We start from the raw sequence: 26,300 nt of genomic DNA on the forward strand, positions 1-26,300 counted from the left end.
AAAATCAACAACACATTTATAAGACTATGATTCATCCTAAATACTTTACATACTCAGCATTTTCTGAAATGATGAGGTAAACAACAATACTCATATAATTAAAAAGTCTGGGAAAATAATGTTTCTAAAAATGTGATATTCTTCAAAGTATAAAAATAATCATTATATTCTAAGTTTTAAAGCATTCAAGCAAGCAGTTAGCGAAGCGATAAGTCAAGTGAGAGAGAGGAATTGACCCAAGTAGCATGGACACATTTCCAAAATAAAATTTGCAACAGAACATGTTTAGGTCATGGTTTTAATCTATGAATGATATTATTTTCTTTAAACTATTATTTTCCAACTTCATGTAAACTCTCTTTGAAGGTTCCTTGCATGCTACATTTGATTTTAAGGTCTAATTCAAAATAAGATAGAGCATTCTCTTTGCTTCATGTACAAATGTCAATGACTTTCTCTTAAATTATCCAAGAAAACACAAATTACCAAAATTCAAACTTATTTGAATTGTTTTTAAGTGATTCCAGGCAATACATACATAAAATGTGGAAAGTTTTAACTTCAGATGATAAACTTGCAAAATACTTGTAAGTCACTCAATATACAAAGGTTATGGAAAAGATCTGGTCACCTTAATTACAGGTTCAATGCTACAAACTCTGTAATACTACTTTTTAACTTACTCATTTGGATTTCTAAGCAACCAAAAGACTTCATAAATGTTCAGTCCAGTATCTTTTAAAAATAAGACTTCCTTTTCCTCACTGGGTGTCATTTATAGGTTGAAGAAAAGCAAAGCAACAAGTCAATACCTTTCTGAAGGCAAGGCAAGTCGTGTCCACACCACAGCAGCTCAAAATGGTCACTACAATTCTTCCAAATGTTGATCTTCTCTCTGCCTCATAATTGTTAATAATAACTAAACATGCAGAAATGCTTCCCTTCTGATGATACTCTAAGTATACTTTCTGTGTTTTTACTAACACTTTTACTTTACTTCACTTATTATTATGAAGATGAAGCACTTTGTCATCTGTTTTTCCACCACTCACTGTTATTTTGTGCACCAAATTGTTTTCTGTTACTTGACAGTATTCTGAAAACCACATACTCAATTCATGTTTGATGTGGTCAGACCACCATTACAGTCTGTTTAGTGTTTCATTTTGGTTGAGCAGGGTTTTCATATTAGTGGCTACTCTGGGAGATGTATCTCAGATAAGAAATTACAGCAGGAAAACAATGCATGGAAGTCTAACGGATGCAGCCTTCCACTGGAATTCTTTACCTAGCCTTCCAAAAGAGAAACACACTCTCACAACCATCACATCGTTCTTCACATGGTCTCTTACATGGTGAAAGATTCTTCTTCAAAGTAGATCAAAGAAGTATGCATGCAGTCCTTACAGATTTTACTTGTATCAGTTGCAAAGGTTGCAAACATATTTTGCCTGAAGGCTCTGCTATATTATTCTTAAACTTCACTTGTTTGCAACTCCTAATAGGGCATTTATTTAAAATACATATTTTATGTAGACAAAAGGTGTGGGGGCTGTGTCCTGAGAACTTAGACAGTTCTCCCATTAACATTATCTATTCCACTTGTGACATGATAGCTTAGCAGAACCCAGTAGGCCATTAGGAAAACAAGCAAGTTCTTATCTGGGAGTCATTAACTGGAATCACTCATTCTCATTTCTCTCTTGACTGGAAGTTGGTTCTTTTCTCATCTTTGAAAATATTTTGATGTAGAATTAAGTGTTGGTGAAAAGTGAATATGCTGCAGATGAGCTGGATGAAGAGGGGCTAAAGATAGAGTTGTCTATGTAAATCGTGAAGGGGGTTAACAAAGGCAAGATCAGCGACTAGCAGCTAGCATTGTCGCAATTCAGTGCTTAAGCTTTGACATTAAAATACATCTACTTTGGGGCAAGCACTGTGGCTCGGCATGGTAAGTGTCCATCTCTGACCTGCTGCCCCCTGTGATCTGGTTCGAGTTCCAGTTGCTGCACTTTTGATTCAGCTCCCTGAGAATGCACATGGCAAAACAGCCAAAGATAGCCTGGATGTTTGCTCCCCTGATTGAATGTAGGAAACCCAGATGGAGATACAGGATCCTGGATCAGGCTTGGCCCAGTATGGCTATCACCAGAAATGTGCCAACAAATCAAGATCTCCTTGTCTCTCCCCCTCTTCATGTAACGGCAACTTTCCTATAAATCAATCTGCATTTGAAAAATAGATCCATATCCAAACTATTCTACCTCAATGAAGGGATTTCTAAAACATGTAAGCTCAAAGTCATCCTTAAGTAACAGAGTTTCAGGATGAAATTCTTGAGGATGGCCCATGGGAATTATCTAGAACAGCAAATTGAAACTGTTAGCCATTTAGAATGTAATGGGGCATCTGTATTCATTAAGTTACCTGCAGACAATATATTCAGCTTCAATATTAATGTCAAGGAAATATCTTGATTCTAAATCGTTAATAGCAGACTAAGGCAGACTCTGGGACAATTTTCTCAGCCAGATTACCCATTGATGTCTAATGTTCGTGAATTATCAGAGTCTCAACAATCAGAGTTGCTCCAGCAACACTATAAAATCAAGTTCTTTTTGTCACATCATAGAGGCATATAAGCATGAGGAAATTATTATCCATCACTTTCCTTTAACTTCATGTTAAAATGAATTGTAATTTAATTATGTATACATACACATTTAACTTTTATTTGCCACCATTTGTGATTTTTTTCTCTTCTGCTACCTTACACAAAATATTGAGTAAAACGAGATCTATGCTACACATCTAAGTCAGCACATCACTCCTAATACTCATTGAGCAAGTATGGATTGAGTTAACAACATCATATAAAACACTCAGTGATTCATTAGATGGCAAAGGCATCATCTTGTGGAACACGCATCATTTCATTTGGGTTAATAAACACAGATTTGAGAGTTTGGTCCCTGCACGCAACTGAGGAGTGAACTTCCACACAGATCCTGTCCCAATGCCAAGACTGGGCTGAGCTCAAGGGAGAAGATGACGCAGAGCCACAGCCAGCAACCACCCTGGCTGAGCGTTCTCCTCACATCTCCATGATGGGGAGAGACAAGTACAGGGGACAGTTCACAGAGGACCTTTCTTTCCCACCCTTGAAAATGTCCTAGAACATGTATCACTGCTGACTTTCGCTCCTCTGAGGGAAAGAGACCACCAACAAGGGGGACACGGCATATTCTTTTTAGTGCTGTGCATGAGAGAAACCAAGAATAATGTGTCCTTCAGATAAAAATCTATATCAATTAAATTATAGAAAATTTAATAAGATGATGCTTGTGACTTCTAACTACACCCTAACTATTACTTCTCAAACTTGAATAACGCACTGATCCCCTTTTATAGGGAAAAAAAATTTTCCCTAAGGCCAGAGAATATCTTGTTCATGAATCCAGATTTCTGATTGCCCAACTTAGAAAAATAGTATTAAGGTGTAAATCACTGAAGCAAAAAAAAAAAATTGTTGTTAGAGTTTTTAAAGAGTCATATCAAGAGAAAAGCTGAGAAAGAATGCATAGACCTTGTAGACATCTCAGTATGAATATCTGGATAAATAACCTCATAGTACGCTTATGAATGTAAGGCTTATTCAGTAAATTATTGAAAGAGATCATAAATTTTCTAAAACTGCCTCATTTAAATTTGGCACTGTTACTGAGCCTGACTGGATATGGCTCCTTCTGTTTTGCTGATAACACAGTAAGATGCATCTTTCATAATAACATATCAATGCGATTATTAAGATACAAACAGAATCATCATTTTTACAGAAATCAGTGGGAACAAATCAGTTGAATATCAATAGAGAGAAAATGGTTATTGAAGTATGGCCAAATAGTGTTGGGGCAAAATATTATAAGACTTGGACCCAGATAATTTGTGTGTGTAAAAAGATTGATAGCAGTGGATATTGGACAGCAGAGGAAAGTCAAATACATCTCTAATTTAATAACATAGTAATGATGAATTCATCATTTGACTTCTTGTTGGACTGGCTACTAAAATACACCCATGGGATGTAAATGAGGTAATGCTGAAAGTCTTTTGAAATCCCCAAAATGGTCCTCATTATGAGAAACAAATAGAGACCAATTTTAACAATCATTTTAAAAATGCTGAGGGAATAAGGTGCAGTTAATTTTATGAAGATGTCAATTTTCTTGAATAAATCTGTTTTTAAACGGTCCACATTAAAAATAAAATGCAGGGCCCAGCACGGTAGCCTAGCAGCTAAAGTGCTTGCCTTGCATGTGCCAGGATCCCATATGAGCGCCAGCTCTAATCCCGGCAGCCCTGCTTCCCATCCAGCTCCCTGCTTGTGGCCTGGGAAAGCAGTTGAGGACGGCCTGAAGCCTTGGGACCCTGCACCCGTGTGGGAGACCTGGAAGAGCTCCTGGCTCCTGGCTTCAGATCGGTGCAGCTCCGGCCATTGCAGTCACTTGGGGAGTGAATCAACTATCTCTCGTCCTCTCTATATATCTGACTTTCTAATAAAAATAAAATAATTCTTTAAAGAAAATAAAATAAAATGCAGAGTTTAGTTTCAAAAGTCTCTGAGAAACCAAAGGCTGTTTCATTATTTCTCTATGCCTAAAATTAAATTCAGTGCCTAAAAAATTAGGAAAAAAAATTCACTATACTGTAGAAAATTAGAAGATCAGTTGGCTTAAATGCTAATAGCTACTATCAAAAATTACCCTGTACAATACAGTTGTACTTCATCACCAGAAGCCATACTTAGTTCTTGATCATTTTTTCATAAGCACTAATTGAATATCACATTAGGGGCCAGATATGACAATATTACTGTACATCCATCAGCAGCTTTCTTTAAACATATGTCAATTCTAAGTACACAAAAAGTACAAATGTGTTTGAGAACTGTTTGCTATTCATCTTATTAGTTGTAGCTCCTGAGTGCCCCCTGTGGACCAGGTGCCATGTTAATAACCTTGCATCTCTCATCTTCATCTTTACCCTGACGCTGGCAGTAGGTAGTAAATCAAGTATCTGGGATACCTGAACTATAGTAGTTAGTAAGCTAAAGACACATCTGTTTGTTATTCTTACAATCTTAGCCACTTCATTATGTTACTACTTCACTGTTTTCTATTTCTACGTAGTCATTGAGGACTTGGTAACATATTCTAAAAGAGTTTATTGACTCACACATTAGTTTGTAGGTTTATAATCTAGATGGCAATTCAAATGTTTGGGAATTGAAGTTCAGTTACAACTGGTCTGTTTTGGTTGCCTTATTCAAAGCATTCAGCAAATCCGATTTTTCTTTTTTTCCCCTGCGTTATAGACAATCACATGGACAACTTCCACATAAATGATAACACACTGGATAAACTGCATGTGTGGGCACATGCGGGTAGCTGTAAGAGATGAGGATGATGGAAGAAACATGCCAAGAAAACTGCATTTAAAGAGAATGCTTGTTTTCTATAAAAGTTTTGAAGACACTTCCCATGTATGAAACATTACATATCCCCTGACAACAAAAAGTCCAATTCAGAGGACAAGCTATTTTTCTGCTTGCTCTAGCAAGCCTACACGTCAGAAGCAGTGTGACCAGGGCTAGTTAGGTGAGACACATCTATGGTCCAGACACACAAACTCACTCACCAAACCATAGGGAATTTCGTTTACAGTATTTCTAGGGCGAGAAGTTGGGAAAAGTATAGTTGATGAATAGATAAAACCTTTATACTTCAAAAATCATTCTGGAAATCAACAGTTTCCTGTGTCTAATATATTACATTTCAATTTTGAGCATCACATTTTATTTTCTAATTTTATTTGTAATATTGTTTACATAGCTGAGAAGGATGCATGCCTATGTGGATCTCTGAGCAGGGTGGGGAGGGTCTAGGTATAAAGGAAGGTAAATGGGACAAATGTTTCAATTTTTTTTTTCTTTTGTGTCCACATGGGAGGAGGAGTTTGCTGTCAAACTACATTAGCTTTTGGGATTGGACGACAATCATTGATGACTTCTTAGAGACCCTGATGTGGGAGAAGAGTGTTCCGAGGGTGTAAGTTAAGTGGCTGTGAGAGTTTGTGACATCATCAGCTTCACTGCACCAGGGTTGAGAAAATCTTTCCAAGGTCCATTGGCTGACCAAGTCCACTTTAGTGCTCATCACATGCCACGTTGGAGTACCTGGGTCCTGTTGCTGGCTCATACTCCTGACTTCAGTTTCCTGCTAATGTGGGCTCTGCGAAGCAGTTGGATGTTTTCTAGTTCCTGCCAGTCATGTGGGAGATCAGGATTATATTCCTGGTTCCTGGCTCTGACAACAGCCTTGTCCCTGCTTGGTCTCTGGCCCTTTGAATAGTGAATCAGTTTTTAGGAGGCCTACCGTCTTGTGTGTGTGTGTGTGCACCTGTATGTGTGTGTATCTGTACCTGTGTGTGTGTTTGACTTTCCAATAAATTACCTTATTAAAAAAAAAAGTGCTATTCATGGTAAAATTGCCAAAAGGATTGGAAGTGTTCTGGAAAACAAGAGAGATTGTTGGACAAATAACAATTGTAGCCAAATATAAGGAGGTTTGTCATGTAGACACAGAAAAGGCCATAGCTCTACATGACTCCAAGAGACAAAAATCAAAACCAATGGATAAAAGCTGCATATAGAGAAGCAGATACCCAGCTCAACTCAGCAAGAACTTTTAGTCTTAATTCTTTTCAATGATAAAAGAGGTTCCACTCAATTTACTGAGAATGGGAGAAAATGAAAGATCTTTTAAAACTTTTAGTCTTGTTCCTTAGTTTTTCATTTGTGGTTGGCAAGATCAAGTGATTTTATAAAATGATGAAGGATTCAGGGTTATTACTCTTCCTCTTGTTGATCAATTTTGTATTTTTGTTTTCACTACTCCATACCATCTTCAAAACAGTGAGCTTGTTGCTCCTTCTGTTTGATTAGAAAATGCTTATTAACTAATCATATGCTGCCTATTTAGAAGCTTTGTGAAAGAGACCATTGTATTGAGACTATTAATTTTGGATTACAGACAACTAGCATTGACAGGAATACAGTGTTTGTTGAACACATTGAATGTAACTGAATGACATGGACAAATGTTCTGTAGTCTTCCAAGACCTTCTCCCACTTTCAATTTAATACATGGACTACAAAGCCGACATGGTTACAAACAGAAGTTTACAAGTGGGACTAAGATACTGACAGGCACAGAGGAAATGGAGAGAAGGACTCTATGGAAACAGAGTAAAACCACATTAACAGAATTAATGGCTCTGTTATGGAAATCAAAACTGGAATATCCAGGAAGTTTTAAAAAGAGAAATGATTGAAACTATGGGATTTCTTTCCTCTTCCTATGCAAAGGTTTTATTTCTTTTTAAAATGACACAATAAAGAAGTAACACATATATTTAACACATTCACTTACAAACTATTGCTTAAGGCTAAGATAAATTTATTTAAGGGTTCGTGTATAGTTGTTTTTATTCATCTTCTATAAATTTTTACTGAAAGAAATCTTCTTTCATTTGACTCAAATTACTGTTCTTGATTATAAGAGTGATGTACACTAAAAATTATTGTTGTGTGCTTGCTCTTTATTTGAGAATAGAAGCTTCAACTTCATAAATTAAATTTCCAATAAATATAGTTGGATGTGAACTCAAGGCAAAATATTTTGTAAAGTTAAAAAAAAAACAAACAAAAACGAAAACCAAGTCCAAAACTCTAAAACCATTCTAGTGGCTTTGTAAAGCAGAAACATCTTGACAGTTAATCGTTGCCAAGGATTTTTAAAGTAATGTTTTTTAACCACATGTATCCTACCAAAACCTAGCTTTCAATCAAGGCAACCTTACTTTCCAAGCGTTGGTTAATAGTGACATCTTGTGGTCAACGTTTCTTTAAAAAAATAGAGTGAAAATACAGAAATACTACTTCTGTCTTACCATAAAAACATTCATTTCCTCTTTTTTCTTTCAAACATTCTGATGGCATTTACACCCTATGAAAATCTTCAATTATTTTAAAGTTTATTTGCTTAAAATTATAGCAAAGATAAGTCTTGCTGACAGAATGTAGGCTTAACACAATGAGACAGAGATACTTCTCCCACGTAGTAGTTCTCCCTATAATCGATTCACTCCAGTTAAACCATAAGAAGGAAACCAGATAAACCCCAATTATGTGACAGTTTCCAAAGAGCCTGATTAGTAACTCCTCAAGTTTGTCACCGTCACCAAAAACAATTAAAAAAAAACACGAATCACAACAAAGATTAGAGGAAGCTAGGGCAAAATTCCCACATGGATTGTAATCTGATGGAATCCCAGGCAACAAAAAGGGCATTATGGAAAACCTAGTGAAATGCAGTTAAACAATGGTGTTTAGAAACAGAAGTGCACTAATACTAGTTTCTTCATTATGACACATGTACTATGTCAGTGTATCTGTGTAACATGTTCATAAGGGAAATGGGTTGAGTGATGGGTAGCAATAAAATTTCATCATTACAGCCACTCTATACATTAAAAATCTCAGAGATTCTTAAATGTTTGCTTAAGTATGAATAACACTCTAAAATTATGAAATGTCACTGGTTTAATGGAATTGGACAGATTATCCTTTCTAAAGAAATAAAATCTATCAAAAGCGATTTTGCAATGTTTAGCTGTTGTAGCCTCTATGTAATAAAGTTACATTGTTATAAAAAGAGGATTACTAAGTACACGGATGCTCATTCCCATCACTGGTCAGTACACCCTGTCCTACTGCAGTGTCCTGAGCACTTTCACAATTCTGCTTCTGAGCTCAACAGCAGAAGAAACCACATGCCATGCATGTCATTGGCAATGGCTCTGATATGCAAAGCTGGCTTCAGTGGGTGAACTGCCTGATGCCCATGTAATCACCATCTGTAAAGAGAGGCTCTGGTGTCCAGCAGCGCTCTGGCAACCCTCCTTCCTACAGCCTCCATGAGACCACCTTACATTTTATTACCAAGCTTGACTTAGACATCTGCAAGGATCTGTATGCCAACACTGTGCCATCTGGTGGCACTTTGCTGACAGCTTGCAGAGAGAGAGATCCATGACTTGGCATCCACCATAAAGACCAAGATCATAGCATCCCTGAGCAAAAAGACTCAGAGTGTATTGGCAGCTCCATCCTGGCCTCCTTGTCCCCCTTTTGGCAGTTAGCAGGAATGCGATCAGCTGAACCTTCTGACTGTGAGCTCATGCAGAGCATCTGCTGTAGGGGTTGATTCAAACATAGAAACTTGCCCTTGAAAATGTACACATCTCATGTTGGCCTCATGAAACCAGAATAAATCTTGGAAATTCATCTTTAATGTTGCATCTACTATCGACACTGGATTATTGAGCCTGTTGCTGTTTGACCTTGTATTCACATTCTCTCTTCCATTGGTGTATATGTTCAATATCCTGTGCACCTGGTTGATTTAAAGTTAGTCTATGTGGCTTGGACACATGGTGGCTGAAATGAGAAGTCCAGGTTAGCCTAGGTGAATCTGCAGGACTATGATCCATCCCTCTGTGCATGATATTACTGGGGCTGAGTTGATATTTTAGCATTTCTCAGGGGTTAGCAAGAGCTCCTGAACCAGCTGACACTTCCATCTTACTGCTTTTGCCAGTGAGGACCAGGAGCGAGATATCTGAACCTTGGGATCCAGCTTCATTTCTCATTTGATGTTTTCCTGCCAGAACTCTGCCTCATGCACCTGACCTGAAATGAAAACCATCCTCACTTATACTGTAAATGTATTTATATTTTTAATTTATGTAAGGTATCTGTAGAGAGCTCTCTTTTTTTAAGAGATAACAACAAAATTTGGGTTTCTACTGTTACTAAAAATGACCCCAACACCCCTTGCGTGCAAAGAAGCAGAAGTGATGCAGTAACCTCAAGAAGAAAATAAGCAATAATGCTTAACCATAGATGTCACACGCACTTGGAAAAGAGATGTTCCTGTGATGACAGCACAGGCATCACTGTCTACTGATCTACATTGTAGGGTGAATCAATTCCTGAGGTTTTATTCCTTGTATTCTATGAAAGCCAAAAGGTCAGAGTCATAAAATTCCACCTCTCTATTTGTATAATCTCATCGTAGCCCTGATTTTTTAATGAATTAATCTGAAAGACAGGCTTACAGAATAGAAAGAGAGACTGTCCACTAAATGGCCATAATGACCAAGGATGGACATGGCTGAGACCAGAAACACACAAGGTTTCCCATGTTGATTGCTGCTTTCCCAGAGCATTCATAGGGTGCTGACCTGGAAGTGGAGCAGTGTGGACTCAAATTGGTGCTCATATGGAATCTGGCATTGCAGGTGTTGGCTTAAGCCACTGTGCCATGAGGGTCTAGTGATTTTTTTCTATTTGGCTCAGCATAAAACTAAGCCCTTAAAACAGGTTGATATAAATTCTTGAGAATGGATATATAATAATAATTTTTAAAAAAAACCCTTTAGTGTTCTTTGTAGATTTCCAAGTGTTATATATCCTAAGACTGTTTATCGTCTATATTGAATAGATTGCAGTCTCTTTTCTTTTCTGATGCATTACATTCAAATTCATTGAACAAGAACTGATTTGGATGCACTAATGTTTGAAGAGTAATGAACAATGTAAATGTTTAGGATCACTTCTGTGTGTACATAAGTCTGCCTACGTGGATATGTACTTAGAAACACAAACAGACCTTCTTCCTGCTAAGTCTGGACCTTATGGTGCATTATTCTAATCACATGGTCTATAAACTTCAATGTCCTATCTGCTCTTGACTTTCTGCAAAAGTCAACAAAAAAACACACTTTTTGAGTATTCCCATTCATGTTTTCTGTTCCATTGCTGGGGGCGAAGGGAAAAGGTGGAAAAAAGATTTCTGCCAGTGAACACAAGTTTCTGTACTTGGCTACTCCTTCAACAACACTCTTAACAGTCAAAGTTGGGTTTTAATGTGAGAAATTAGAAAGTATACTTCTAAAAATTCATAAATGCAATTATTTTAAGGAGGTTACTCCTATTGGTCTAAGCTGTCTAAATACAGAAGGAAATAATTTATTAGTCATAAGGAAAACATGAAAATGGGCCGTTATCTCACACCATACATAAAAATCAATTCCAGGTGAGCTAAAAACAGAGATAAAAAAATAAAAATAAAAGAATTTATACCTATATCAATGGATTTTAGAAGTATTTTAGACAAGACTTTAAAATAAGAATGTAAATGTAAGTATATTTAAGTGAATAAGTTTTGCTAATAAAATGATATAATAAGAAAGTAAAAATTAAAGTTAGATACTAGGATACATAATTTCAAATCTTTAAGAAAAATAAATTCTAAACAGTCATTTCACAGCCAAAGAAATATGAATGTCCAGTAAACATTTTAAAACACATGCAAATACATTATTAGGCAGGGAAGTATAAATTCAGGACACAAAATATTTTACACATAGCAAACAAGAAAACAAATGTACAAGTTTGGCGATAAAAATACTGTTAATGTTATAGTAAGTGAAAACTTCTTTGAAAGCTAACTTAAAATCCTGTTACAGCTGAATATAATCCAGCCATTCCTTGCTAACATATAACTTAGAGCAGAGGGTTGTTTGAAAGTCAAAGATGAGAAGCAGTGCAAATTTTAGGTAGTGTATTCATCCACTGAGGCTTATCCATAAGCAAATGACTACTATAAAATTCAACATGAGTATAAAAAAAAAAAAAACAAGGCCAAAACTGAATTAATAAACCACAGAGAAAATAGTACAACATAACTATTTAGGAAAGGTTCAAACCCTCAGACGATGATAAATCTAAAATGTCTCTCCTTTTCTATCATCACTTATCGTCACTTCAGGTAGCCTTTCCCCATGACACCAGCAATAGCCGTGTCACCTCCATTCCGGCCTCTCCTTTTTATTCTAGGAGCCTTAAGTGTTATCTTTACTTCATGCAACCATTGATCTGCACAGTTTTCTAGTGGTTGTGCATCCTTACAGGAGCATAGGCAACAGAACTACAGCATACAAGTCTTTGTGGTGAGATATGAGCATTATAACAATAGTAATCTTCCAGTTTATCATCTCCAAATTTCATTTTGGGTAAACAGATCATTAAGATTCAGAAATGCTGATGCAGAATTTTAATTTGGAGTCTACCTGTGGTCAGAGACATTCACCAAGTGACTGATTACATAACAGAATAATGTATTTTGTCTCTGTTTAGCATCTGATGATATGTAACTTTCTTACTTCTAAGTTTTATCCTGACTTTTGAAGGAAAAATAGATGATCAGTTTCCAGCAAAGATAAATTATAAGTTACAGGATAGAAAAATAACACAGGATAGAAAAATAACAATCCCATCACCAGCTTTCCATTTCTGCTAATACATTATTTTCCAGCTGTTTTCAAATATCTCACAAAATTGTAGGCAAATTGTATAGTTTTATTTCTCTTCGCTGTTAAAGTCACCCTTTAGAAAGTACTTTAATTAGCATTTTATATTTTTGGTTCAATTATTTGATAATATCCTAATACCTGAAGTGTACTAAAATGAATCTAACTAGCCCCATATTATTAGAATTGTGTGTGCACGAATGTTTATTCTTGTGTTTTTGTTTATGTAATTAGGAGATGTACTTATATCTATAAGCTATGTTGACATTATAAACGGGACAAGATTCCTAGCATGTACCATAAAAGCAGTTCTTGGTATATCCCTCCTTCTCCCCTCCCAGTCATGACACCATTACCTCCATCTCAGATAACAATGAAGGATAAGCACTGATGCTAATACATCTGAGTGCACAATATGTTTCCAGGGCTCTTCCCCCTCCTCACAGTAATTAAATAACGCAGGGTCCAGAGGGAACAGGAAAGGCAGAGTGGTAACTCACATCAAAGGGGAAAGAGGACCGTAAAGAGGGTCTGCGAACAGGGAAGGCAGAAAGAAAACTCTGACACAGAACTAGGAAAGTGGATGAAAGGATTCAGAGGCCCAACAGCTGGGAAGGCAGGGCTGCCCCACCCAGCATCAACACTAACGTTTGTGCAAGTTTTTCTCATTGGAAGAATTAGATTGAATCATCATCTCGTTGAATTTTTAAGTTGTTTTCTCAGGGTTAGAAGACATGGGCATTTTAAGACGTTGAACCATATCACCAAAATGCTCTCCACAAAGGTGGTAACAATTTACTTTCCCAGTGAATATCTCACTTTGATGCCCATTTATAAATTATTTCAGACTATTTTAACTACTTGAGTTATTTTGGAAAAGTTATTTTTAGGCCAACTTATATCAATGTGAATTTGAAAGAAATGTAATGAATAATGAGAGGGAAAAAAATCATTGTTTTTCTCCTCTGTCATATTGCAGACAAGTTTCCATAAAGCTAGGATGACTTCACTTGCCAAAGACATTTGATATATCAAATGCAGCCATATGTTCTAAATATAACAGATTACTGCCATGTGCACGAGCTAAGGAACACTGTGCTGTGTAAGTTAAAGGAACATTTGAAATATATGTTTAAATTTCAAATAATCTACAATGCAAACTTGTTCATATTTCAATGACTAAAAAATTTAAAAAATATATGGCTTCATGTTTGAGACATAATCAGTTTGGTGGGATGTGTGAACCACGTTGATATGTATCAAAATCTGGTCTTACAGCCAAGAGTATATTTAAATTCATTGCCCTAAATAGCCTATTTAAGAAGTGCAGGCAGAAACTATGCAAGAATAGAGAATGAAACACTCACATACAACATTTAAAGAAGCACTGTATAAATTACTAGTTCCTATTTTTATGTTTTAAATGTTGCCACAATGTAGATAATGTTGATGACAGAAATGTTTTAAAATCATCTCCTAAAATTTGAGCCAAAGACAAAAGACACATTATTCTTACTGAGGACTGGCAAGCATTACTTATCATATTTTTATGCATTGGCTGACGTAGGCACTAAAAAGCCATAAGCTCCTACTGTGCGCTGCAATGAGATCTTTCCTACCTGAACTCTTGTTGATGCCACCAAAGGTCTCCATCTTTCTCCTCTTTGCCAAGAAAACTCCTAAGTAAATTCTACGTCTGGGTCTTCTTTTTCTAGCTAGCTGCAGGTCAGAAAATAATCTATATTACACGTGAGTGTTGAAGGCTAATTGTTAGTCCTAGGTTGCGTGTATATGCTTGAAAAGAATCTTCTAATTCATTTACTCTAAACATCTGTATGGAACAAACAGAAAAGATTCTTAGTCTCATAGAATTTATATTATGGAAACTGTGTAAAGGTAAGTTCAAGAATGGAGATATTTCATATGTTTTAGCAAACGGTGAGGAAGAAATTAAGAACAGAAAAGCTAGTAACCGAACAAAGGTCTTGGGAAAATCTTACAAAGAAAGATTTGTGTGACTAGGATTACAGTTAATGGGATAAAATATTGGATTTGAGTTTTATTTATTATAACTACATCTTCACAGAAACAGTATAATAAATTGACACTTTGCAATAGCTGCCAAGTCTCTGCTGGCCCCACCCCTAATTTTGATTGTAAACGTGGAGGTACTTGCTTCCAGGGCTATTGTTTATAGGGTTCCTCAAGACCATTCTTAGTTTTAGTGATTTTCTAAAAGGATTACTCAAGCTCAGAAAAAATGGTTATGTTCAAAGTTATACTTTCTTACAATAAACTAATGCAACGATGGAATTGAGAATCATTTATAATTTCCAGTCATTCTCTCCCAGCAGAGTTCCCAAGTACTGGGCCAAAATTGGCTGCCTCTCATTGTACTGGCTTGATTGAAAACACAGCAGCCAGGACTTGATCAGGTACTACATCCCAAGATAAAACATAACTTTCTGGATCACAAAGACTCCTGTTAACTACTTTTTAAAAATCTCACTTAAAAATTATTTATTTACTTGAAAGACAGAGCAATAGAGATGGAGAGAGAGAATCTTTTATTTGTTGGCTCACTTTCCAAAAGGCAACAAAAGGCAGGAGCCAGGAATTCCATTCAGATTTCCCACATGAGTATCGTGTCAGGGCTCTAAATAAATTGAACTATGATCCACTGCCTTTCCAGGAACATAAACAGGAAACAGAATTTTAAGTGGAACTCAGACTTCAACTGGCATTCCGCTTAGGGATGCCAGGGTGGCCAGTTGTACACAGACTGTGCCAAATGCCAGTCTTATTGTCTAGTTTTACATCAAAATTATATAAGGGAATGAAATTACAGAAGAGTTCTTACTTCATAGATGTGTGTGTGTGTGTGTGTGTATCTGAAATTCTCAATCATGAATTGGCCAACACATTAACATTGCCAAAACAAAAAAATTTTACTTACACTTTTATGTGTAGTCTTTCATTACCATCACCACTTATGAAAAATAGAAACTCAACAATTTTCAACATGGTAGTTCAGTGCCTATTACAGTCATTTTGAAAAATAGCAGTCAAACAAAAACATCCCATGGTATTCTTGCAGATTTTGGCAATGCACAGGCATGAAAATTTTGTTTTTATTTTTTTCTTTATTTTATGACAAAGTTCAATCTTTTTTTTTTTTTATTGCTGACAGTGTTCAATGATTTAGGTGTCTAATTGACCTTTCATTCCAGTGAATGATACCTATGGGTAGCGCTCAGTCTGACTATGATGAATGATGCTGAATCATGCAAATGTTCTTGTAAAAATACAGATTTTTATTTCTATGGAGTAAAGGTCCCAGGAATAAAACTGCCAGTCATTTAATAGTTGTTTTTTTTTTTTCTCTTTATTGTTGCTGCTGTCTTAAGAAAAAGTTGATCATTTTTAGTTCATCTTCACCAACATTTAACACGGTCCTTGTTATTAATTTTAGTCATTTTGATTGGTAAAAAATTGGCACAAAGTATCACTTTGCTTTTAGTTTCTATGTTCCTTAATGCTAATATGGCTGAACATTTTTCATGTGCTTATTTATCATCCGCACATATAATCTCTTTAGTAGCTAGGTATTTTTTCCATTTTTAAATTAGTTATTATATTGCTTGGAGTGCACATGACATATTCTACAGACTAATTATATATTAGATATATGCTTTGCAATTACTTCCTTTAAGTCTGCATGAAGTTTTTAGGCTCCAATGGACGTTATTAAGGTTAAGTGAGGTGGGAAGAGAGTGGGGCCTGATGCAAAACCTTCAGTGTCTTTGCTAGAAAAGATACCAGGGAGGCCTGCTTTCTTCCCATCACAGGGACAAGCTGATTGGTAGAAAAGAGCTTTGACGTCCACAGTCCTGGCCATGCTAGTTTACCTCATCTCAGACTTCCACCACCAAAATGATGAGAAAATACATTTCTGTTGGTGAAACCAAACAAACAGTGATATAACGGCGGCAGCCCAAACTAACACACAATCCCAAATCACACCATGACATCCCTCTGAGCAGAATCCTCCAGCGACTCTTCCTGCTCTCACAGTCATAGGAAGAGCTCTCACAACGTTGGAAAATGCCTCCAGCCCTTTCAATCTGACTCCTTCTTTTCAGCCCCTTTACCTACCACCTATCCATCATTTCCTCCCACCACACCTTCCTGATGCCTGAAACCACCAGACAACATCTGAGGGAGTGACACACAACAGCTGCTTCTTCTGGTACAACTCCTTCCCAACACCAGCACAGGCTACCAGTTCTCCCCAGTCCCTACTGGTCTGCCATCTTATCCAGGAGTATCCCTCTGACTGCAAACCTGAGACGGCCAACAACTTCCTCCTCCCCCTGGCCACCACCATACGTGGTCTGTACTTTCCCTGCTCCTACTTTATTTTGCATAGACTTACTGCCTTAAAACAAATCATACTACTTATTATCGTATTTTACGATCTATCTCCCTGCTGCAGCATAAGCTTTTCTTTATTTGGCTTAGTATCCTAAAAACTTAGATCACATGCAAAAAACACAGACACTGAGTAAAACTGACTGAGAGGTATGCAAACTGGGTTTGCAGTGCCAGTGTCGCCCCTCCACGCTCTGTAACTGCGGCCTCAGGTCTGTTTCCCTGGGTGTAATCTAAAAGCTCTGGAGCTTAGAAATAAACTTGCATGATCCCCACGTGGCCGGCAGTCTGCTGATCTTACCCCACTTTCTTCCAGATCTGCCTGCTCTTTCAGTCACCATTCTCTTTTCCCCTCAGCCTCCCTCCTAAGTTCTTCGCAGTGTTGATACACTTAAATCATTTTCACTCACCAAAAAAGGACAAAAGCATTTTCTGGCAGAATTACATCTTCTGGTGTCAGCTGATTTCTTCTGATCCCTCATTCTGATACCTATGTGGGGACAGTAGGAGAGTTTCTAAAATTATTTACCTAGGTTTCTAGGATACATTGGCTAACACCTTACTATGCTGTTACGCGTACTATGCTGTTACCCATCGGCATTACTTCACTTTAGATAACACCAAGCACCTCACTTTTACCCTTAAATATGGGACACAGGTTTGTGTTACTAATGTTGAGAGGATAGCTGATTCTGCTAGCAACTGTTTAAGCAAACCTTTTTTTTTTTCTATGTATTTAGTTTTATTTATTTGAAAGAATGAAAGACACAAAGATCCTCTATTCATTGGGTCAATTCCCAAATGCCCTCATAAAGCCAGAGCTGGCCCAGGTCGTGGAACACCACATCTTCCCACATGGAAGGGCTGCAGGCTCCATCCCAGGGGGAGCTTTAGCAGGAAGCTGGGGAAGAAGCTGAGCAGGGCCCAGAACGCAGCACTGCGACTCCGGTTATGAATCTTAATACCCACTTCTTAAGTATTTATTTTAAACATCAATTTAACAGATCAAGTAACTTCATCAACTGTGATGCCTCTTTTCAGTTCAAGGTCTATACAATGATAACCTCCTTTTAGCAAAGAGATCAGATTTTTCAAAAGCCCTAAAGAGTTAGCGAAACAAATCCAAATCAATATTATTGAGTTTTATTACAGCAGAAGACGGAATCAAAACATCAGATTCCCAAAAATGAGCTCAGATTTTGAATGATTTGGCGACTTAAAAACAACAACAGGTATTTAGCTCATGTGGAAGCAGTGAATGGCTGCTGAAATTAAAAACTTCAGGAATTCTTAACGTGTTCACGGATTACTAGCAATCAATTCATGCTTAAATAATAATGGGTTTTAATACAAGGCAAAAATTGAGACCTCATTCTTTAGCTGTTAAAAAAAAAAAAAGCCTTTCCTATTTTCCCCGATTCAATCTTAGTAAAAACATACTCCTTTTAAAAACATAAAATATATCATGAATTCGCAGATAAGCACAGGTAAATGCTGACACTATTTCCTCCTGAATCTGCAGTGGTCACTCCACAGCTTACTGTATTTGCAAAAACAATTCCTCTCTAGGACAAGTAAAACACAAAAGGAGCGTGACATATACGAACAAAACCACTAACTTCAGCCACGGGCTTGGGGTTTCCGTGCTGACACGCATGCAGCCGGCGCCCCCCAAGCTACCCGGGTGGCAGTATCTCCTCTCCAAGTTTGTTTTGCTCACAGACTCAGCCGCGGAAAACCCAGCTCCTGCTCAAATCCGCGACCAACTTCGCACACGCCACCTCATTGGCTGAGACGCGAGCGACGGAACGCGTCCCACAGCCAGTAGGAATCGGCGTTCCCGAGGCTGACTCAGACGCCGCTTCCTGATTGGTCCCTACGGCAAGCGTGCAGGGCCAAGTGCTGACGTCGACGTCCGGGTCGAGGACCCCAGAGGAAGATGGCGGCGTCCAGGTGCTGGAGGCTGGTGTCCCATGGTCGGGGGCAGCCGCTGCACACCGCAGCTGCGGCGGCTCTGCAGACGCCCGGGTCCGAAGTGGCGCGGTACCCGCCGATCGTGGCTTCCCTGACGGCCGACAGCAAGGCGGCCCGGCAGCGGCGGGTGGAGCGCTGGCAAGCCACAGCGCACGCAGCCGCGACCGTGGACGAGAGGCTGCGCATCCTTACCAAGATGCAGTTCATGAAGTACGTGGTGTACCCGCAAACCTTCGCCCTGAACGCTGACCGCTGGTACCAGGGCTTCACCAAGACCGTGTTCCTGTCGGGGCTGCCGCCGCCGCCCGCCGCGCCCGAGCCTGCGCCCGCGCTGGACGTGGCCGCCCTGCGCTCCGCGGCTCGCCATTGCCTGCTGCAGGAGCGCGTCCACCTGCCACGCCGGCCGCGGGCCCCGCGCGTCCAGCAGCACGAAGCCCTGGCCTCGGCCCGCCTGCACCAGCTGGTGTCCACCCTCACGGGCCTGCTCAGCCCGCACAACCCGACCCTGGCCTCCGGCGCCCTCGGTGAGCCTCGGGCCCCTCTGGCCGCCTGTTTGCACACTCTTCAAGTAGTATTTCACTTTTGGTTGGTTGTTTTCTAATCCCTCCGTTCCGGCTTGGGGTAAGGCCTGATTTTCTGGTCACGGACCTGCCCTGTCCAGCCACCATGAAGAAGCGTAGGGGTTGTTGGGACAGTGGGATTTGGTCTTCCCACCCTGATGCTGCGTGACCATAGTTTAACATTTCTCGTTTTCAAGACGAAAATGACTACAGTAATACCTGCTCATGCAATTATGAGGTGTTAACCAAATATCGAACACGGCCTTAGTTTTCATTCTGTGCCAGGTGTTCTGGATTTTTGTGTCAGTGAAGGAATTCGCACCAAAAGAAAAGCCTGAAGAAGCGAAATGGTGAAACGTGTCTGGCCTAAAGCCCCGTAGGTAGATTCTGGGTAAGGATTTAAATTGAACCCATCTGAAGTCCCCCAGTAAGCAGTCGACCAAGTATATTAATTGTTCCGTACAGACATTTAAAAACCAACAGCTGGCACTTTAAAAAACTGTTCTGCAGCGAGTATTTTGACGTGGAAGTAGTAACTAGACCTCTGCTCACCTGAGCTGGGAGTGAGTGTGGTACTTTCTCAGATGCAGAGGAACTGTTCAGGAGTGGGGCAGAGAATATGTGTTTTACTTTGTTAAGACCCCGGTCCCTGTAAAGTGGGGCTGATGATAACCATTAGCTGCCTTTCACAGTGTGAAAATTGAACGAACAATTCCTAGGACAGCTCTGATTTCTTTAAACTTCTTGTTTCTGATGAATGGCATTCCTACAAGGGTTTTTGTTTGTTTGTTTTGCATTTTATTAACTGAGACATCTCCCTGGCTCTAGTATTCACCCTGATGATGGCATCTTATTTATGATTAACTTATGAACTGTGTTTGTTATGTGTGTTTAGGTCATCATTGTTGAAATTAAGTAACTGCGTAACCCTGACCCCTATCTAACTAGCATCCCAGTGGGTTTTAGCATGTTTTTGATTAGATGCAATCATTCTTGTTGAGCCCTGAATTAAGGTTCCTCTTCATTCAGATAACCTAGTTTATTGAAATGATCTAATGAGAACATTTTGACTTTCTTTCGTTAGATTCTAAACGCCCTGTTAACTTTTATTGGTTGCGAGATGAAGAAATTATTTCCAAAGGTCATCGAAAAGGTCATGTGGATGCATTGCGATACCAAATAAATGATACGCCACACAACCAGATTCGAATAACTAAGCAACTTCCAGAGGTAAGGATTTGTTGTAACTGTGCCTGTTGCTTGGCAAAGTAGAAAAAGTCACAGCCAACCTAGGTCACACTCTCAGTTAAAATGTTTCTCTTCTTTAAATTTTCTTTGACTGCATCTCAGCTGAAAATCTTTTTCATTTTTCAGGGAATATTCTGCAAGGACCAAATCATTGTCCTGAAGTTAAGATATCAGTTTTCAGGGCCATATAATTTTTTCTTTGTGTTGTTATAAAAACAGTAATTCTTTAATGTTTTTTTAATAGGACGTAGACTGTGTTAACTATGTGTAAATAAAAAGGATCTTTACAATTCAGAATTCCGTCATGTTACTTGTTGCTGTTCTGTCGGAAAATTGTCCATGTATCTGGATGACGGGTGAACGCTCTTTGTGTAAAAGTAAATATTTTAAGTGGTGCCAGCCATGTAAGTCTATGTGGAAACTGTTCTGCTGCAGTCTTATATTATAGAAGCAATCATATACAATATGTAAAAGGCTGTGTTCCAGTAAAACTTTGTAAAAACAAGTGGCAGGCCAAGTTTGGCTTTCATCGGGCTGGGTGATAGCATTATCAAATCAAACCACCTTAAGATTTTAAATCTGGTAACAATGTGAGTGAATTACAGAGATACCAATATTCCTGCGAATTCACTCTTTTCTGTTTCTTTAAGTTTGTGCCGTTGGACTATTCTGTTCCTGTGGAAATCCCTGTGATGAACTGTAAACCCGACAAACTTCCCTTATTCAAACGACAATATGAAAACAGCATATTTATTGGTAAGTTTTTTTGGCCATGTATTGTGTCAGAAATGTGTTGAAAGTATTGTTCAGATTTAGAGAATAAACTCTAATTAAGCAGATTTGGAGCACCCAATTATTATAAAAACTCAGGTTTTCTTTAATGATTCACAGAAAAATTTTTATTGATAAGCATCTAGGGTGATTTTGGCTATTATGACCAGATAAATAAAGTTTGTGAGATATATATATATATACTATAATATATATATAATGCAATAATAATCAGCCATAAAAAGAATGAAACCCTGTCTTTTGCAACAAAGTGGATTCAAGTGAAAACCATTATGCTTAATTAAATAACCAATATGAAGAAGACAAATATGTTTTCTCTGATATGTGGCAGTTAAAACACACAAAAAAGTGGAGGAATGAAATGGCAACATTGGGATAGGATTGTTGAAAAACTCAGTTCTCTGTAACTGCGAGTGGTATAGATGGTCCCTGAGAAACGTACTTCATAATTTCAAGGTATTGCAAAGTACATGAAAACTGGAAAGAAAAGATTCTTTCAGCTTACCATTGACATTTTACTTGCTTCTACTGAATTAGGAGTATTTAACTGAAAGAAATACGGGGCTTTGTTGATTTTTTTTTACATATATATTTATACAGAAAAATAATATATATTTTTGTTTACATTTTTACATATATGTGTATATATATATATATATATATATATATATATATATATATACAGAAAAATAATCTCAGTTTTTTTCAAAGTAAAAATGTTTGGAACCATGCCAGAGATGTAATGGCATTTTTACTGAAACCTTGAAGGATTCAGCATTATTAAGAGCTGATATGTGCCCTCATAGAGCTGATTGAGAACTCTGCAAGTTGCGTTTAGGTTTTCCAGAACTGCTTTGTATCAGCCCCTTTCGGTTGTTTATCGCAGGGAGTGACCCGTGAAGACCTTCCTGTTGAAAAGACCTTAGCACTAAAATCAAGAGTATCCACACTTTATGAAACATCAACCCTTATTTTCTTCACTTAGAAATGCAAGATAAAAATCATTTTTAAAAAAAGAGAAGACAGGATTGTGTAATATTACATTAAACAATAAAGGGATTTGAAAATGATGAAGTTACTATGTCTTGAATATAAAAAGGGCAGTAAGAAAGCTCCTAATAACTAAAGTGTGCAAAAAAAAAAAGGCGAAAGATTTAAGTTACTTTTATATCAATTCTTTGTATGATAGTGGCCTTTGTAATGAATAACAGAAAAATGGTGCTATCCGTTTTAGCTTAATCAAGATTTTTCCATTTATGTGTTTTAAAGTACATAACACATGATGTGTATTTTTAAAAATGGGTTTGAACCAGTACTAAAACATGATCAACATTTTTATTTTGCTCTGTAGGCACAAGAACAGCAGATCCGTGCTGTTATGGCCACACCCAGTTTCATCTATTACCCGACAAATTAAACAGAGAAAGGCTTGTGAAGCGCAACTGTGCTGATCAGATAGAAGCTGTTTTTAGAGCCAATGCTATAGCAAGTCTTTTTGCTTGGACTGGGGCACAGGCTATGTATCAAGGTAAGGCTAATCTTATCGTTTTGTACGTTAGAGGTATTTATGTCATTTTAAGAATTTAATATTTAACCTTGTTTTCTCTGGGTTAAAACATAGGATCAATCTTAACAACGCTGAGAAAGCTGTTGTGTTGGCAAAACATGCTTGTTCTAAATCCATAATGAAGCATCTTACCTTTGAAATTTGTTAGTGCCTCTTGAGCAAACTTTCGAATTTTGTTTTTAATTTTGCTTCGACCAAATCATGTGGGAAAATATGTTTTTCTGGTGGTTTTTGCAAGCGTACCAGGTACTAAAGTCAACTAAATCATCTTTTTGCAGGTGATAACAGCATTTTTTAAAAAAGATTTATTTATTTTTATTGGAAAGGCAGATATACAAAGAGGAGGAGAGACAGGGAGGATGATGTTCCATCCAGTGATTCACTCCCCATGTGGCTGCAGCAGCTGGAGCTGAGCCATCCGGAAGCTGGGAGCCTCTTCCTGGTCTTCCATGTGGGTGCAGGGTCCCAAGTTGTTGGGCCGTCCTCTGCTGCTTTCCTAGGCCACGAGCAGGGAGCTGGATGGGAAGCGGGGCCCATATGGGATCCCAGCATGTTTAAGGCTAGAACTTTAGCCACTAGGCTACCATGCTGGGCCCTGTAGCAGCATTTGGATGGTAGAAAAGAAAATGATTTGGTGGTTTACATTTTTAGGTTAAGTCATGATTGTCCTATATAAAACACAGTGTTTAGGATTTAGATTAGGAGATGATCATTTGGTGAGTAATGAATGGTTTCTTTTTACCAAGCTTACACTGAGTCTTTGGAGGTCAGTAGTGAGTAAGACAAAGATTATTGTGGAATTTCTATTACAGTAAGGGAATAAAAGATTAAATATGTGATATTTCCAGCTGATGATAATACACTAGAGGAAATACGCTAAATAGTAAAATGACTTATGATGATAAGTACAAATTAGGTATTTGTTGGAGTTTATTTAACTCATTTACCTCATTCAGGTGAGGTATGTAAAAATATTTGAACAGAGATCTGAATGGTAAGGAATTATCTACACAAATATGAGACAAGACACTTGCAGGCAAACATGGAAGTCTCAGTTGGAAACGTTTCTAGGTGTTTAACAAATAACATGCAGGCTGATGAAGAAAGGGTGGTGAGTGATGGATTTTAGATACCATTGTGAGATACTTGAATTTTATCCCAAAATCTAAAGTAATGTAATACGAATTTGATTAATCCTATATAAATATCCAGGTGAATTTTAATACATTGAATTGTTCATCAGTTCACCTTTTTCCTGTATATATAAGATTTCTTTATTTTACTTGAAAATCAGAGTGTAGAAGGAGAGAGGAAGAATTATAAATCTACCATGCACTGGTTCACTCCCCAGTAGCTGCAAAGGCCAGAACTGAGCCAATCCAGTGCTGGAAGTCAGGAGCTTCTTCTGGGTCTCCCATGTGAGAGCGGGGCCCCCAAGCTGTTCTCTGCAACTTGTGTAGGCCATTAGCAGGGAGCTGGGTCAGAAGTAGAGTAGCTGAGACTAGAACTGGTGGCCATGTGGGATGCTGCACAATGGATTGAGATGAGCACCAGCCCCTATGTGTGTATTTCTGAAATGCCCAGCAAATCTTTGTTGGAAATGGAGAAGTGGGAATCATAGTCAGAATCAAAAAAAAAAAGTGAGAAATAAATTTATGCTGTGCATAGGACACCATTCATTCCTACAAATAAAATACCGCTTAACAGAGTTTACTTGTTACTTCCGTTCAGGATATTATAAAATATGCACGGAAAAATTGTTGTTACTTGGTCTAGGCAGTTTGGTTTTAAAGTATAGAAGGCCTGTCATCCTGAAGCAAAAAGCAAGCAGAACATTTGAATAGTAGAGATGTTAAAAGCATCTCAGATCTTTATTACCTAAGACATGTGGGACAAAGTGAACACTTAGAAAACAAGTTCTGCAATATGAAGCAGAAAATTGAATTATCGGAAGACATTGTCAGAATCGCAATGCAGACAGAAAGGTGTGTTTTCTCAGATGTGGTGAAGAAAAGAGCCAGAATGGTGCCTGGGTGGTTGTTGATACGGGAAGATCTGCAGTGTGTTTGAAGTCATCGAATAATACTATAGTTAGTCCCGCAAGAGAAGGTGGGTCTGTAAGACGGAATTTACCACCATTTTTAAATGTAATGAAGTTGAAAGCTATTGAAGGTAGAAATTGTTGAAAAGGTTGAGTGATGAATTTCAGTATGGTAGCAAGCAGATATTCTTGGTGTAGGATTGCAGTAGAAGGATAGAATGGAGAAAGAGGAAATGCGAGATCTTCAGGAACTGGCTGGGTAAAGTGCCTGGCTTGTAGGAGGTATTTATAACCTTCTAATGTGTTTGTGCTGTTTTGGTGTAAGAATGGTGGCAATCATCACCTAACTTTCTTCCACAGGCTTCTGGAGTGAAGCGGATGTTACTCGACCTTTTGTCTCCCAGGGCGTGATCACAGATGGCAAATATTTTTCCTTTTTCTGCTACCAGTTAAATACTTTGGCACTGACTGCACAAGCTGATCAAAATAACCCTCGTAAAAATATATGCTGGGGAACACAAAGTAAGCCTCTCTATGAAGCCATTGAGGACGGAGATGTGAAGGGTTTTAATGATGAAGTTTTGCTTCAGATAGTTCACTTTCTGTTGAATAGACCGAAAGAAGACAAATCACAACAACTGGAAAATTAAACGACATTTGACTCAGGACTGTGGGGATTTTTAATTCTACTCGAGGGACAATAAAAGGAATTTTAATGTTGCTACTTGCAGTTGTTGTGTATCAATGCTTTTGTTTTGGACAGATATTTCCTATCTTAAGCTGTGATCAGACCTCTCATTCCATTCAATTAAGTAACATAATTGTCTTCTTAAGTAAAATTTCGTGTCTTACGAACAATAGATTTTTACAAATTGTAATAGGACGTTTGCATTTGTGCAAAAATTATCTGTTAGGCTGCAGAGTGTGGAAATTTTCCCAGCACAAGAATTGTATAAACCATGAAGTTCATTCGTATACAGCAAACCCTCAGATTAATATTGTTTGCAAGCAGAACTACCTAATCGTTTCTAAGTAAAAGTGATTCTTGTAACTTATTTAATTGCTGTTAGTTTACCTCAGCAGAATATTTAGTTTATAACCACACACCTCCTGAGTTGTGGGGCAGTCTGCAAATGAGGACAGGCAGGCCTTTGATGCAGCAGCTAAGCCACGGCTTCAGCTGGCCACCTGC

The 26,300-nt window shown here is 38.1% G+C and overlaps 1 protein-coding gene across 1 annotated transcript; it reads left to right on the plus strand.

The window, feature by feature from the left end:
• The first annotated feature begins 18,863 nt into the window (after positions 1-18,863).
• MRPS30 (mitochondrial ribosomal protein S30) lies at positions 18,864-25,832 on the plus strand. The gene is made up of 5 exons (XM_040977517.1): positions 18,864-19,424; positions 20,545-20,690; positions 21,359-21,464; positions 22,852-23,028; positions 25,469-25,832. The coding sequence occupies exons 1-5, from the start codon at positions 18,866-18,868 to the stop codon at positions 25,756-25,758; spliced, it is 1,278 nt and encodes a 425-aa protein (XP_040833451.1). The 5' UTR covers positions 18,864-18,865; the 3' UTR covers positions 25,759-25,832.
• The last annotated feature ends 468 nt before the right edge of the window (positions 25,833-26,300 follow it).

This window comes from Ochotona curzoniae, unplaced genomic scaffold (genome assembly GCF_017591425.1).
Source record: "Ochotona curzoniae isolate NIBS_2020 unplaced genomic scaffold, NIBS_Ocur_1.0 contig_2754, whole genome shotgun sequence".
In the NCBI taxonomy this organism is placed as follows: domain Eukaryota; kingdom Metazoa; phylum Chordata; class Mammalia; order Lagomorpha; family Ochotonidae; genus Ochotona; species Ochotona curzoniae.